The sequence below is a fragment of the Salmo salar genome, chromosome 09, assembly GCF_965601325.2.
Source record: "Salmo salar chromosome 09, fSalSal1, whole genome shotgun sequence".
Classification (NCBI taxonomy): Eukaryota; Metazoa; Chordata; class Actinopteri; order Salmoniformes; family Salmonidae; genus Salmo; species Salmo salar.
In genome coordinates this window covers 60,238,738-60,255,000 of record NC_138299.1, presented here as the reverse complement: position 1 = coordinate 60,255,000, position 16,263 = coordinate 60,238,738, and the positions used below count along the sequence as shown (strand labels likewise).

The window sequence follows — 16,263 nt, the reverse complement described above, 5'->3', positions numbered from 1 at the left end:
ATTTGTTCCTCAAAATGAACGGGGAACTGCATGAAAATCCTTTTTATTTTTGTTTTTAAATATTGATCCCAATGTCACATATTGGCCCCATTATTTATAGAATTACCCACTTACGGTCTCTCAAAGACCCACTTAATTCATTCAAACGTGTTCGTAAGGCATCCCTAGCCATGTCCTCAGAGCATGTGCATACCAGCTGGCTGTTGTGTGTTCGGACATTTTTAATCTCTCTAGCTCAGGCCGCTATCCCCAACTGCTTCAAATGTCCAATATTTGTAAAAAAAAAAAAATATTTTACCTTTATTTAACTAGGCAAGTCAGTTAAGAACAAATTCTTACTTTCAATGACGGCCTAGGAACAGTGGGTTAACTGCCTTGTTCAGGGGCAGAACGACAGATTTGTACCTTGTCAGCTCGGGGATTCGAACTTGCAACCTTTAGGTTACTAGTCCAACGCTCTAACCACTAGACTATGCTGCCGCCCCATGCCCAAGAAAGGGAAAGGTACTGAAAGACTACCGACCCAACACTCACTTCCATCATCATGAAGTGCTTTGAGAGGCTAGTCAAAGACCACATCACCTCCACCCCCGACACAGTCGACCCTCTCCAATCCCCTACTGCCCTGACAGATCCACAGACGACCCAATCGCCATTGCACTGCACACTGCCCTCACCCACCTGGACAAAAGGAATGCATATGTGAGGATGCTGTTCATTGACTACAGCTCGGCCTTCAATACCATAGTGCCCGCTAAGCTCACCACAAAGCTCCCGGCCCTGGGACTGAACTCCTCCTAATGCAACTGGGTCCCGGACTTCCTGACGGGCCACCCCCAGGTGGTGAAGGTAAGCAACATTAACTCTGACATTGATTCTCCACAAGGGGGCATCCTCAATTCCCTCCTGTACTCCCTGTATACACGACTGCGTGGCCTCAACAGTAGTAGGCCTAATTACCAACAACAATAAGACGGCCTAATGGGAGGATGTAAACACTGACGCCGCTGTATCAGGTTAACAACCTCTCCCGCAACGTCAGAAAAACAAATGAGCTGATTGTGGACTTCAGGAGGAACCAGGCTGGGCACGCCCCCATCCTCATCAACTGGGCCGCCGTGGAGACGGTAAAACTGGCAAGATCCTCGGCATACACATCTCAATGCTGAAGAAATTCAGCCCGTCTCCAAGGGCCTTCACAGTGTTCAACAGGAACACCATCGAGAGCATACCGTCAGGCTGAATCACAGTCTGCTATGGCAACTCCACCGCCGTGGATCGCAAGGCACTAGAGGTTGGTACGCTCAACCGAACACATTATTGGATGCATACTGCTTGCCCTCCAGGACACCTACGACACCAGGTGTCGCAGGAAGGCCAAGATCATCATCAGGGCACCCAGCCACCCTAGCCACGGTCTGTTCTTCCCATTTCCATCACTTAGACCGTTGCAGTATAGGAACATCATGGCAAAATCTGTAAGTCTGGCCAATTGCTTCTACCCCCAGATCATCAGGCTGCTGAATAGCCACCACTAGCCAGCCATCTGCTCCCATGTCCCCCCCACCTACTCCCCCAGTCTTCAAACCCACCCTCTCCCCCTGCTGCTCCCCCTATGGACATTTCCAACTCCCCTCAACTGGCATTTACCCTGCCCCCACCCCAATGGACATTATCATTGCCACAGTGAATATGTATATATTATTTAATTGTCCTGCATCGGAGCTCAAGAATTTCACTGTACCTTGTAATTACATCTGCAACCCTGTACACGTGACAATTAAACTGAATGTGAATGCATATTAATTGGTGTAGCGAAAGAGCTGCACGGCTATTGCGCAGTGTGTGCGTGTAGGTGTGCCGAGTGCGTGTGAACACACTCACGTCCACGTTGCACAGCAGGTCATTGAAGCCACAGTTGCCGTTGTTGGAGGAGCAGCAGAGGGCCTTGAGGACGCCCAGCCACTCAGCACTCAGAGAGCGACAGTACGCAGTCAGCTCCGCACACAGGATCCCAATGTCATTCACTCTGTATAAATAGACACACAGAGATGGGTATTAAACTCATAACACCTTACTATATAATTCATATAAGATACGTATAACTGGTTAGTTGACAGTCAAGACTCCTGTATTGTTTTAATGCATCTGGACATATCCACAATTATAGAAAAACAGTGCTTGCCTCTCCGGGTCCCGGTGGTCCACGCACACATCCATGAGGACATTGCAGACAAAACTGTAGCGGTTGGCGGGGCTGTCGTTGAGGATCTTACCCACCATGCTGTGGTTGAAGTTGTGGGCCGACGGGTCGGCGATGGCCTCCATCATGAACACAGGGTCCCACAGCATATTGGAGTCTGACGGGTCGATGTTACAGTAGATGGAGTTCTTTACCTTGGAGCAGAACTCACTGGACCAGGGAAGGACATATATTTAGAGAGCTTGGACATTGACGTTTCTGCATTATGATTCATGTACATAGCACTACAACATTCTATGGCAGCAATGTTAGCTCCCAATTAACATTAAATGGGGGATATTAAACAATGCAATGTAACTGAATGTCTAAAATTTGAACAAATATTCAAAATTCTACAAGTTGCCCCAACTCTCTAAATACATGGCTCTGAGGGAGAGGAAGGACACGGATTGTTTTTAGAATCATTAGACGGCTTACCATGTGGGGCCAAATATTTTGGTTTCAACACAATGTTTACTTAACTTGGCCCACTAAAACAATGTAATGGAAATGGTAGAATACAATAAAACTGCATTGAACAGTTGATGGTCCATGTTGATGTTTAACCTGAAGATCTCTCCAAACTTGCTCTTGAGGTGACTGCAGGAGGTATAGAGGTCATACAGGTAGGCCAGGATGCAGCGCTCAGCTGAGGAGCAGTCTGCAGGGTTCACCCCTGACTTCACCACGATGCGCAACCTGGTTAATGAAAATAATTCAACACGTTAATGCAAAACAACAAAGGACAGAACGCTTCCTGTACTAAATGAGATATGGAAGACGGGTTGAATTGAGTTTGCAGGAAACAGGGTGCCAATTGCAATAGTCCAAAAAGTGCAAAGTATTTGAGGGGCGCATTTGACTCCAAAGTATTTGATTTAGCTATTATTTTTGATGACCTAGGTCTGAATAAAACAGAGGCGGGTTTATTGTCAGTGAATAGCCTAGGTACCTGACTGTTTCTGCATTTAATAACGCTATGTCACTGCCTTGCACATACAATGGCTAAAGTCAATTCAGACTGGCGACCAGGCTATATAATAGAGCTGAATGTCTAGGGGTTGGATAGCGCCGCAGGCTATTGATGTGAATGACTAAGGGTTGGATAGCATTAGCACCCAGGCTATAAAGGTGAATAGTTAAGCTTGTGTGACTTACCCGTCAAAGACCTGCGCCGTCTGCTCGGGGTTGAGGATGAGGCAGGAGTGGTACCTCCGCAGCACGGCCACGATGCACAGACACAAGCCCGTGGTGTAGCTGCCCACCAAGCTGGACGACTTGAGCAGCAGCTCTGCCTCCACCAGGCTCAGCTCATTCAGCAGCTAGATACACAGGTACACACACACACACACACACACATGGGAGAGGGGAAGCAAGAGAAGGTTAGCTATACAAATATTAAAACCATTCAGGGAAAAAAATAGAAAATATAACTATCACTATGAGAAGTGTAATTAAATGCTACGATTAAATGCATTGACATTAGAGATACAGTGGGGGAAAAAGTATTTGATTTTGTACGTTTGCCCACTGACAAAGAAATGATCAGTCTATACATTTTAATGGTAGGTTTATTTGAACAGTGAGAGACAGAAAAACAACAAAAATATCCAGAAAAACACATGTCAAAAATGTTATAAATTGATTTGCATTTTAAATGAGGGAAATAAGTATTTGACCCCATCTCAATCAGAAAGATTTCTGGCTCCCAGGTGTCTTTTATACAGGTAACGAGCTGAGATTAGGAGCACACTCTTAAAGGGAGTGCTCCTAACCGCAGCTTGTTACCTGTATAAAAGACACCTGTCCACAGAAGCAATCAATCAATCAGATTCTAAACTCTCCACCATGGCCAAGACCAAAGAGCTCTCCAAGGATGTCAGGGACAAGATTGTAGACCTACACAAGGTTGGAATGGGCTACAAGACCATCGCCAAGCAGCTTGGTGAGAAGGTGACAACATTTGGTGCGATTATTCGCAAATGGAAGAAACACAAAATAACTGTCAATATCCCTCGGCCTGGGGCTCCATGCAAGATCTCACCTCGTGGAGTTGCAATGATCATGAGAATGGTGAAGAATCAGCCCAGAACTACATGGGAGGATCTTGTCAACAACCTCAAGGCAGCTGGGACCATAGTCACAAAGAAAACAATTGGTAACACACTACGCTGTGAAGGACTGAAATCCTGCAGCGCCCGCAAGGTACCCCTGCTCAAGAATACATATACAGGCCCGTCTGAAGTCTGCCAATGAACATCTGAATGACTCAGAGGACAACTGAATGCTGAATGCTGCCTCTGACCCCAAGAACACCATCTCCACCATCAAACATGGAGGTGGAAACATTATGCTTTGGGGGTGTTTTTCTGCTAAGGGGACAGGACAACTTCACCGCATCAAAAGGACGATGGACGGGGCCATGCATCGTCAAATCTTGGGTGAGAACCTCCTTCCCTCAGCCAGGGCATTGAAAATGGGTCGTGGATGGGTATTCCAGCATGACAATGACCCAAAACACACGGCCAAGGCAACAAAGGAGTGGCTCAAGTAGAAGCACATTAAGGTCCTGGTGTGGCCTAGCCAGTCTCCAGACCTTAATCCCATAGAAAATCTGTGGAGGGAGCTGAAGGTTCGAGTTGCCAAACGTCAGCCTCGAAACCTTAATGACTTGGAGAAGATCTGCAAAGAGGAGTGGGACAAATTCCCTCCTGAGATGTGAGCAAACCTGGTGGCCAACTACAAGAAACATCTGACCTCTGTGATTGCCAACAAGGGTTTTGCCAACAAGTACTAAGTCATGTTTTGCAGAGGGGTCAAATACTTTTTTCCCTCATTAAAATAAAAATCATTTTATAACATTTCTGACATGCGTTTTTCTGGATTTTTGTTGTTGTTATTCTGTCTCTCACTGTTCAAATAAACCTACTATTAAAATTATAGACTGATCATTTCTTTAAGTGGGCAAACGTACAAAATCAGCAGGGGATCAAATACTTTTTTCCCCCCACTGTAAAGCTGTACCTGAATGGCAAAGTCAATGAGGCCACTAATGTTGAGGGAGTACTCCATGAGGTCAAATATGAACTGGATGTGCTGGACCAGGGGCAGGTGATAGGACATCCCTAAGGCAAAGCTGGTGATCTGTTCCAGAACATTCCTGGACACCTAGTCATAGAGAAGATAAGGGCAACAGGCCTACTGTAAATACATAACTGTGAATATCCATAACATTGCATACTCCAGTATTAAAATAAAAAGGTAATTGAAAATATCAGTTTGCAGTGAAAGATGTGGTTTTATAGGAATCATTTCATTGCGACTTCCTTGGACATATCATCAGTATCTATTTTTACTGAATAACTTCAGAGGATTACACTAGCAGGTTTTGGAACACCATTAAAAAAGGTGAGACTGGACTGCTATGGGAGGGGCGTCACTCACCTGAGAGGTGACCTGGTGCTGGTCAAAGTGGGAGAGGTGCTGAAATTTGGAGAAGATGTCCTCTGCTGTGGGGAAGGCCTCGGGCTTACTCCTCTTCCTCTTCTGTCCTTCATCTCCTCCTGAGAGAGAAAAGAAGATCGACTATTTATATATATAGCCATTCTCAACTGTTGGAGCTCGTCTGATGACATGTTTATGTCCCAAATGGCACCCTATGCACTTTTAAAATGTACATTATAAAATAGATTGTGCTCAAATAGCACAATTCAAATATTAAAAGGAAAAGAGAAGAAATTACTTGAATGAAATAAGCAAAAAGCACTTCAGCCTGTGTAATTATCACTTTTCAAATAACCCTTGTTAAGGTCACATGCTCTGAGAAATAAGATGGGTGGCAGCAACTGACAGCTATTAGCATAGAAATCGGACAGGATGAAATTAAAATTGAATGAAGGTTGCGAGCTCCGGGGTCAATCGGCAAAAAAGTCCAAAGCCTGTGTTCTATAATGAAGAACAGAGCGGGAAAATGTGTCGGAGAAAAGACATGAAGGTTTCTGAGGACAGTTTTCAACTTGGGAAACGTTATTGAGGGGACAAGATTGTGGCAGATGTATACAGCAGAGTCCTGTGTCCCAAATGGCAACCTATTCCCTACATAGTGCAGTATGTAGGAATAGTGCGCCATTTGTGAGGTAGCCCGAGAGCCGATTCAGCATTAAAAAAAAAAGGGACAGCATCCATAAAAAACGATGTTAACAAGATAACGGCTCGCTGCAATCTGCACAAACATGATATGTTGTGTGATATACAGGGAGCACATCTGCTGAGAGCTCCATAAATCTATGGTTGAACATCACGACCGGTGCGCAGTTACGTCAGAGTCTCGAGTTTCCAGAACGAGCAGTCTTTCTTATCCCTCTACGTGAAACATGCTAAAAGCAACTGCAGAGAGAAATACATCAAACATGCCATTTTTCACTAGGGAAAACAGAAGCCCCATAGACAAGATAATACAAGCAGTTACCATCATCAATCGTAAAGCATGTAAACCACCAGCAAGGGTCTTACCGGTCTCTGCTGTGCTTTTGCGGTTGAGCACCTTCAAGATGTCTTTCGTGATTTTCTTGATGGCGTGCCTTGCTTCGTCTCGCTGCTTTCCCACGCCGTAGAGCACCACCAGGCGCTGGTTGCACTCGTGACTGGCACTCTCCTCCTGGGAACAACAAGTCAGTCAATGTATACACTACGCGTTAAGTAGTGGAAGTAGTTTATGTAGCCTGAGCTCTGAAGACTTATGTTGGCCCTTATCGCTAATGCCTAGACCAGGAATGGGCAACTTTTGTAGGGGGTTGGGGCCACAAAAAAATTTGAACTCATCATGAGTGGCCATACTGGCCCGTGGGTCTGAGTACCCACAACCATACCCACCCAGAGCTAGCCCTACCCTTCTGGGGAACCAAAACCACATTTTGTTGAGGAATCCCCCCCCACCTTGAGAGCAAAACATTTTAGCCCCCCCCCCCCCCCCCCCCATATTGACAGCGTAGAAAAAAGTTTGAGTACATTTTCTGCAATTCTACACATTTTAATATGGGGCAGAGAGAAAACGTTGCACTTTTAAAGCAAGTTTTCTGCAATTCATTATGCCATGGGGCGGATCATTTTTTCTTCTTCAGTTTTACAGCAAATTTCCTGCAATTCCGGACATTTTGCCATTAGGTTGAGAGAAATGTTTGCAGTTTTTTATATGATATCTGAATGAGTGACTAACAAAATCCAATTGGGGCTCCCCGGTCAGATTACTACAAGATAAAAAAGGTAGCTGGTCGCTAGACTAACTCCCCAATAAAAAATATTTTTTATCTGCAGTTGCCCATCCCTGGCCTAGACTTTAGCTCAGAATGCTAACTGTGTCAAGGAGTGAGTCAACACATTGATAGTTCACAGATGCTCCCGCTTGTTCCCGCTTGTTCAAATCAAAACGTTATTTTTCACATGCCGAATACAACGCTTACTTATATGCCATTAACCAACAACGTAGTTCGAGGAATAGATCATCGAAAAAAATGTACTAAATAAAAAAGTTAAAACATTTTATAAAAAAGTGACAATAACAATTTTTGGTCCTTCCTCTGACAACGCCTGGTATATAGGTCCTGGATGTCAGGAAGCTTGGCCCCAGTGATGTACTGGGCTATGCGCTCTACCCTCTGTAGCGCCTTACTTTTGGAGGCAAAGCAGTTGCCATACCAGGCAGTGATGCACTCGATGGTGCAGCTGTATAACTTTGAGGATCTGGGGACCCATGCCAAATCTATTCAGTCTCCTTAAGGGGGAAAAGGCGTTGTCGTGCCCTCTTCACGACTGTCTTGGTGTGTTTGGACCATGAGAGTTTTTTGGTGACGTGGACACAAAAGGAACTTGAAAAACTCTTGACCTGCTCCACTACAGCCCCTTCAATGTGAATGGGGGCATGTTGGGCCCTCTTTTTGAGGTAGTCCACGATCAGATCGTTTGGCTAGCTCACGTTGAGCGAGAGAGGTTGTTGTCCTGGCACCACGCTGCCAGGTCCTCTGACCACATCCTTATAGGCTGTCTCATCGTTGTCAGTGATCAGACCTACCACCGTTGTGTCGTCAGCCAATTTAATGATGGTGTTGGAATCGTGTTTGGCCATGGAGTCGTGAGTGAAGAGGGAGTACAAGAGGGGACTAAGCACGCACTCCTGACTGGCCACCGTGTTGAGGATCAGCATGGCAGGTGTGTTGTTGCCTACCCTTACCACCTGGAAGTCCAGGATACAGTTGCAGAGGGAGGTGTTAAGTCCCAAGGTCCTTAGCTTAGTGATGAGCTTTGAGGGCACTATGGTGTTGAACGCTGAGCTGTAGTCAATGAACAGCATTCTCACATAGGTGTTCCTTTTGTCCAGGTGGAAAAGGGCAGTGTGGAACGCGATTGAGATTGCGTCATTTGTGGATTTGTTGGGGCGGTATGCAAACTGGAGTGGGACTAGGGTTTCCGGGATTATGGTGTTAATGTGAACCGTGACCAGCCTTTCAAAGCACTTCATGGCAACCTACGTGAGTGCAATGGGGCAGTAGTCATTTAGGCAGGCTACCTTCGCTCTTTGGGGCACAGGGACTATGGTGGTCTGCATGAAACATGTAGGTACTACAGACTCGGTCAGGGAGAGGTTGAGAAGGTCAGTGAAGACACTTGCCAGTTGGTCCACGCATGCTCTGAGTACACGTCCTTGTAATCCATCTGGCCCCGTGGCCTTGTGAATGTTGACCTGTTTAAAAATGTCTTAATCACGTAAGATGGCGCTGGAGAAGCAGATGTTTTACGTGCCCCCAGCCAATTGTGGTTTTTCGTTCGTCTATTTGGGTTTTATGTAACTTACTTTTTTACTTACAGTTGAAGTCGGAAGTTTACATACACATTAGCCAAATACATTTAAACTCAGTTTTTCACAATTCCTGACATTTAATCCTAGTAAAAATTCCCTGTCATAGGTCAGTTAGGGTCACCACTTTATTTTAAGAATGTGAAATGTCAGTATAGTAGAGAGAATGATTTATTTCAGCTTTTATTTCTTTCATCACATTCCCAGTGGGTCAGAAGTTTACATACACTCATATAGTATTTGGTAGCATTGCCTTTAAATTGTTTAACTTGTGTCAAACATTTTGGGTCGCCTTCCACAAGCTTCCCACAATAAGTTGGGTGAATTTTGGCCCATTCCTCTTGACAGAACTGGTGTAACTGAGTCAGGTTTGCAGGCCTCCTTGCTCGCACACGCTTTTTCAGTTCTGCCCACATATTTTCTATAGGATTGACGTCAGGACTTTGTGATGGCCACTCCAATACCTTGACTTTGTTGTCCTTAAGCTATTTTGCCACAACTTTGGAAGTATGCTTGGGGTCATTGTCCATTTGGAAGACCCATTTGCGACTAAGCTTTAACTCCTGACTGATGTCTTGAGATGTTGCTTCAATATATCCACATAATTTTCGTCCCTCATGATGCCATCTATTTTGTGAAGTGCACCAGTCCCACCTGCAGCAAAGCACCCCTACAACATGACACTGCCACCCCTGTGCTTCACGGTTGGGATGGTTATCTTCAGCTTGCAAGCATCCCGCTTTTTCCTCCAAACATAACGATGGTCATTATGGCCAAACAATTACATTTTTCTTTCATCAGACAAAAGGACATTTCTCCAGAAAGTACAATCTTTGTCCCCATGTGCAGTTGCAAACCAGTCTAGCTTTTTTATGGCGGTTTTGGAGCAGTGGATTCTTTCTTGCTGAGCGGCCTTTCAGGTTATGTCGATATAGGACTCGTTTTACTGTGGATATAGATACTTTTGTAACTTTTTCCTCCAGCATCTTCACAAGGTCCATTGCTGTTGTTCTGGGATTGATTTGCACTTTTCGCACCAAAGTACATTCATCTCTAGGACACAGAACGCGTCTCCTTCCTTAGTGGTATGACGGCTGTGTGGTCCCTTGCGTACTATTGTTTGTACAGATGAACATGGTACCTTCAGGCGTTTGGAAATTGCTCCCAAGGATGAACCAGACTTGTGGAGGTGTACATTGTTTTTGGCTGATTTTCCCATGATGTTCAGCAAAGAGGCACTGAGTTTGAAGGTAGGCCTTGAAATACATCCACAGGTACACCTCCAATTGACTCAAATAATGTCAATTAGCCTATCAGAAGCTTCTAAAGCCATGACATCATTTTATGGAAGTTTCCAAGCTGTTTAAAAGGCACAGTCAACTTAGTGTATATACACTTCTGACCCACTGGAATTGTGATACAGTGAATATAAGTGAAATAATCTGTCTGTAAACAATTGTTGGAAAATTACTTGTATCATGCACAAAGTAGACATCCTAACCGACTTGCCAAAACTATAGTTTGTTAACAAGAAATTTGTGGAGTGGTTGAAAACCAGTTTTAATGGACTCCAAGCTAAGTGTTTGTAAACTTCCGACTTCAACTGTATTTTGTACATAATGTTGCCGCTATCGTCTCTTATGACCAAAAATAACTTCTAGACATCAGGACTGCGATTACTCACATCAGCTACGGAGAGCGTGATCACAGTCGTCCGGAACAGCTGGTGCTCTCATGCATGCTTCAGTGTTGCTTGCCCCGAAGCGAGCATAAAAGGCATTTTGCTCGTCTGGTAGGCTCGCATCACTGGGCAGCTCGCGGCAGGGTTTCCCTTTGTAGTCCGTAATAGTTTGCAAGCCCAGCCACATCCGACGAGCGTTAGAGCCGCTATAGTAGGATTCAATCTTTGTCCTGTATTGATGCTTTGCCTGTTTGAGGGCAAAGCGTAATTTCTTATAACTGTCCGCATTAGTGTCCTTCTCCTTGAAAGCGGCAGCTCGATATGAGTTATCTGAGATCTGCAGACTTGTGTTAGCACCCTTAGCGAAGGTCTAGTCTTTTGCTCAAAGGGATAACTGTGTCAAATAGTGAGTACATTTGTGCATAGGCTATGTTGTGGAGGTTGTGTGAAAAGCATTACCAGAAACCTGTAAACGTTTGTTACCAATGTAGCAGAAGTAGTTCACAAAGCTTTACTGGGTGATGAGTGAACTTCGCTCCCAGAGCCTAGGCTTTTGCCCAGAGGGCTAACATGTCTAGAGTTGCACTGATAACCCAGAATTAAAATCCATCTGTGTGTTAGAGCTGAGCTAGCAAAAGCCTCTCTCTGGACTGCTTACCTGGGGGATGGGGAAGTGGGTGGCATACTGGATGTGGCGGGGCTGCTCGTACACCAATGGAAAGGCAGGATCCTGGGCAGTCTTCTTGGGGGAGAGGCTTCCCTTTGACTCACAGTGCATGGGGGGAGAAAACATCTACAAAACAAGAGACAGCTAAAATGAATAGGGCTGTACACAGCATGGAAAGGTTATCCAGAGGTCAATGGGAAAGTAGGATGAAGTACAGGTAAGAATACTATATAGTTGTGCCAGGGAGAATATTCACTAGTGCACATTACAGTGGCTGCCAATTTCTACTCGTCTCATCTAAGACATGATGCTTACCTCATCGAAATTAGTACTTGAGTTGTGATCAATCTCCATTGACTCTGAGAGACCAGTGTCCTGCGAAAAGAAAAAATACAATATTTATTCCCCAAATTAATTCAAAAGCAATTAGTTATTACTGATGATGGGGCGGCAGGTTGGGCCAGTAACCGTAAGGATGCTGGTTCGAATCCCCGAGACGACTATGTGAAAAATCTGTCGATGTGCCCATGAGCAAGGCACTTAACCCTAATTTCTCCTGTAAGTTGCTCTAGATAACAGCATCTGCTAAATGACTGAAATGTAAATGTAGGATGATTCATCATGCACAACAAAATAACAACAGCCGCCTCCACATAACATGCCTCGTTCTTGACACTGCTGCCAGCCTCCTTGCACTCTGATTCGTCCGAGGGCTCATCGCTAGGGGAACGGGGGCGGGGCAGGTGGGAGTCAGAGGCCAGGTCGCCGCGGGAGATGAGCGTGCACATGTAGATGTTGTGGGAGAAGACATCGTGGCGGATGAGCTCGCAGAAGAGCAGCACCTGGTTGGAGAACTCCACACGCTCGCTCTCATTGCTCGGCTCAGCTAAGGAGGAGAGACAGAGGGAGATGGAGTGTATAGTGACAAACTAGCATTAGCAGCAGTAACAGAAAGGTTTATAATATATTATGACATTTAGCAAACACTTTTATCCAAAGCAACTAACACTAGTGCACGCATACATTTTTGTACGGGTGGCCCAAGCGGGAATCGAACGTATTATCCTGATGCAAGCGCCATGCTCTACCAACTAAGCCGCACAGGACCCTTATTAAGTTTAGCAAACCCGATACCCATTTCCCACTATCGTGCCGACTCGAACAATACTGTGCTGTTGCGGTTGTTTTCTTTTCACATTGTCCTTTTCAGCATTTATAGTGCCCTACTTTTGACCAGGGCCCTGGTGAAAAGTAGTACATTATAGAGAATAGGGTGCCATTAGGGACAGAGCTGCAGACAACCAAAATAAGGGAATATAATTAAATAGTAGTATGAATGAAGTGAAGGGCAGACTCACTGAGCATGGGGGCCTGGGTGTCCAGGAACTGTAGGAGCACGTCCTGAAACACAGGCAGGGTGGCCGCCGAGAGAGAGCCCGATGACACCGAGCCTTTCTCATCCACCACCTCTGACTCACCGCACCTCTGTGAACCCTCAATCATACGCATAGTGTGAGAACCACTTCCATTGAGCAAATATACCTTACAGGGGAGTACAATTTCATTAAACGATTTAGACAACATTGCAAAGAAAAATAGCCTTCTGGAAATACAAAAACCTATACCTCATCTTATGAAAGAATGTATAATCTTGTTATTTAAAGGGGTGTCTTCATCCTTTATTTACACACAGGTGTAATCTCGAGGTAAAAATCTATTTTGCATGAGAGACATGTTTTCAAGAGGCAACAAAGGAGAATCAAGGAGAAAGAAAGGAGAATCCTCAGGAACAGCTGTGACTCATGGGCCCGTGTAATTATGGAGCAGGCACGGTGCTGTATTTGTGTGTGTGTGGTGTGTGTGTGTGTGTGTGTGTGTGTGTGTGTGTGTGTGTGTGTGTGTGTGTGTGCGTGCGCGCACTTGTGTGGGCCTCTCCTTCACCTCGGCTTCGATCTCTGCCTGTCTCTTGTCCAGTAGCTTGGCCACCACCATGGCCCTGTGGCGGCCAGATCTCTTGCAGCACACCGCCCACTCACACAGCAAGGTCACCACTGCGTCGTCATCAGGGGACATCTACACATAAAGAAACATGTCAGGGCAAAGACCATACAGCACGGAAACCTGTGTCTGGAGAATTCTAAGTAGTGTTACTAGAATGTAATAAAATAGAAGAGTCGAATAAGATTTCAGTTAATTGTCCACAGAAGAAGAAATTATGTGTTATTGGGCTTGTGGTTAGAGCGTTGTGTCAGTAACCGAAAGGATAAGGTAAACATCTGTCATTCTGCCCCTGAACAAGGTTCCTAGGCCGTCATTGTAAATAAGAATTTGTTCTTAACTGACTTGCCTAGTTAAATAAAGGTTAAATAAAATAAAAAATATACTGTAATGACTAGGGCCAAATGGAATCTGAGGAAGTTGATTTTTTTTCCACAGCAGTGTTTGTTGGGCTCTTACTCACACTTTACATTTTGGCTTTTCATCTGCAAGTGAAAACCATTAAAGTCTTCAGACTTGACATATCAAATCAAATTTATTTGTCACATACACATGGTTAGCAGATGTTAATGCAAGTGTAGCGAAATGCTTGTGCTTCTAGTTCCAACCATGCAGTGATATCTAACAAGTAATATAACCTAACAATTCCACAACAACTACCCTATACACACACAAGTGTAAAGGAATTAATCCGAATATGTACATAAAAATATATAAATGATTGATGGCCGAACGGCATAGGCAAGATGCAGTAGATGGTAAGACTACAGTATATACATATGAGATGAGTAATGTAGGCTATGAGAACATTGTTTAAAGTGGCTAGTGACAACATTAATTACATCAAGATGGCAAGATGCAGTAGATGGTATAGCATACAGTATATACATATGGGATAAGTAATGTAGGGTATGTAAACATAATATAAAGTGGCTAGTGATACATTTATTACAATTTTTCCATTATTAGAGTGGCTGGAGTTCAGTCAGTATGTTGGCAGCAGCCACTCAATGTTAGTGATGGCTGTTTAACAGTCTGATGGCCTTGAGATAGAAGCTGTTTTTCAGTCTCTCGGTCCCCACTTTGATGCACCTGTAATGACCTCGCCTTCTGGATGATAGCGGGGTGAACAGGCAGTGGCTCGGGTGGTTGTTGTCCTTGATGATGTTTTTGGCCTTCCTGTGACATCGGGTGGTGTAGGTGTCCTGGAAGGCAGGTTGTTTGCACCCGGTGATGCGTTGTTGTGCAGACCTCTCTACCCTCTGGAGAGCCTTCCGGTTATGGGCGGAGCAGCTGCCGTACCAGGCGGTGACAGCCCGACAGGATGCTCTTGATTGTGCATCTGTAAAAGTTTGTGAGTGTTTTCGGTGACAAGCCGAATTTCTTCAGCCTCCTGAGGTTGAAGAGGCGCTGCTGCGCCTTCTTCACCATGCTGTCTGTGTGGGTGGACCATTTCAGTTTGTCCGTGATGTGTATCCCGAGGAACTTAAAACTCTCCACCCTCTCAACTACCGTCCCGTCAATGTAGATAGGGGGCTGCTCCCTCTGCTGTTTCCTGAAGTCTACGATCATCTCCTTTGTTTTGTTGACATTGAGTGTGAGGTTATTTTCCTGACACCACACTCCGAGGGCCCTCACCTCCTCCCTGTAGGCCATCTCGTCGTTGTTGGTAATCAAGCCTACCACTGTAGTGTCGTCTACAAACTTGATAATTGAGTTGGAGGCGTGCACGGCCACGCAGTCGTGGGTGAACAGGGAGTACAGGAGAGGGCTGAGAACGCACCATTGTGGGGACCCAGTGTTGAGGATCACCGGGGTGGAGATGTTGTTACCTACCCTTACCACCTGGGGGCGGCCCTCCAGGAAGTCCAGGACCCAGTTGCACAGGGCGGGGTCGAGCTTAATGACGAGTTTGGAGGGTACTATGGCGTTAAATGCTGAGCTGTAATTGATGAACAGCATTCTTACATAGCTATTCCTCTTGTCCAGCTGGGTTAGGGCAGTGTGATGGCGATTGCATCGTCTGTGGACCAATTGGGGCGGTAAGCAAATTGGAGTGGGTCTAGGGTGTCAAGTAGGGTGGAGGTGATATGGTCCTTGACTAGTCTCTCAAAGCACTTCATGACAACGGAAGTGAGTGCTACAGGGCGGTAGTCATTAAGCTCAGTTACCTTAGCTTTCTTGGGAACAGGAACAATGGTGGCCCTCTTGAAGCATGTGGGGACAGCAGACTGGGATAAGGATTGATTGAATATGTCTGTAAACACACCAGCCAGCTGGTCTGTGCATGCTCGGAGGACGCGGCCGGGGATGCCGTCTGGGCCTGCAGCCTTGCGAGGGTTAACATGTTTTACTCACGTTGGCTGCAGTGAAGGAGAGCCCGCAGGTTTTGGTAGCGGGCCGTGTCAGTGGCACTGTATTGTCCTCAAAGCGAGCAAAAAAGTTGTTTAGTCTGTCTGGGAGCAAGCCATCGTAATCCGCAACGGGGCTGGTTTTTCTTTTGTAGTCCGTGATTGACTGTAGACCCTGCCACATACCTCTCGTGTTTGAACCGTTGAATTGCGACTCCACTTTGTCTCTATACTGACGCTTAGCTTGTTTGATTGCCTTGCGGAGGGAATAGCTACATTGTTTCTATTCGGTCATGTTTCCGGTCACCTTGCCCTGATTAAAAGCAGTGGTTCGCGCATTCAGTTTTGCACGAATGCTGCCATCAATCCACGGTTTCTGGTTGGGAATGTTTTAATAGACGCTGTGGGTACAACATCACCGATGCACTTGCTAATAAACTCGCACACCGAATCAGCGTATTCGTCAATGCTGTT

The 16,263-nt window shown here is 45.4% G+C and overlaps 1 protein-coding gene across 1 annotated transcript in view; it reads right to left on the bottom strand.

Annotated features, from left to right (window-relative positions):
- The window catches only part of LOC106611503 (mediator of RNA polymerase II transcription subunit 12), a 104,246-nt gene that overhangs the window by 74,202 nt on the left and 13,781 nt on the right, over window positions 1–16,263 (bottom strand). The window contains exons 11-22 of the mRNA XM_014211769.3: window positions 13,382–13,513; window positions 12,799–12,925; window positions 12,103–12,326; window positions 11,756–11,815; window positions 11,432–11,566; window positions 6,755–6,899; window positions 5,687–5,805; window positions 5,267–5,410; window positions 3,401–3,564; window positions 2,810–2,941; window positions 2,186–2,413; window positions 1,885–2,029 (exon numbers count right to left, since the gene is read on the bottom strand). Of these exons, the coding sequence (XP_014067244.1) occupies window positions 1,885–2,029; window positions 2,186–2,413; window positions 2,810–2,941; window positions 3,401–3,564; window positions 5,267–5,410; window positions 5,687–5,805; window positions 6,755–6,899; window positions 11,432–11,566; window positions 11,756–11,815; window positions 12,103–12,326; window positions 12,799–12,925; window positions 13,382–13,513 (1,755 nt within the window). The remainder of the gene's footprint in view (window positions 1–1,884; window positions 2,030–2,185; window positions 2,414–2,809; window positions 2,942–3,400; window positions 3,565–5,266; window positions 5,411–5,686; window positions 5,806–6,754; window positions 6,900–11,431; window positions 11,567–11,755; window positions 11,816–12,102; window positions 12,327–12,798; window positions 12,926–13,381; window positions 13,514–16,263) is intronic.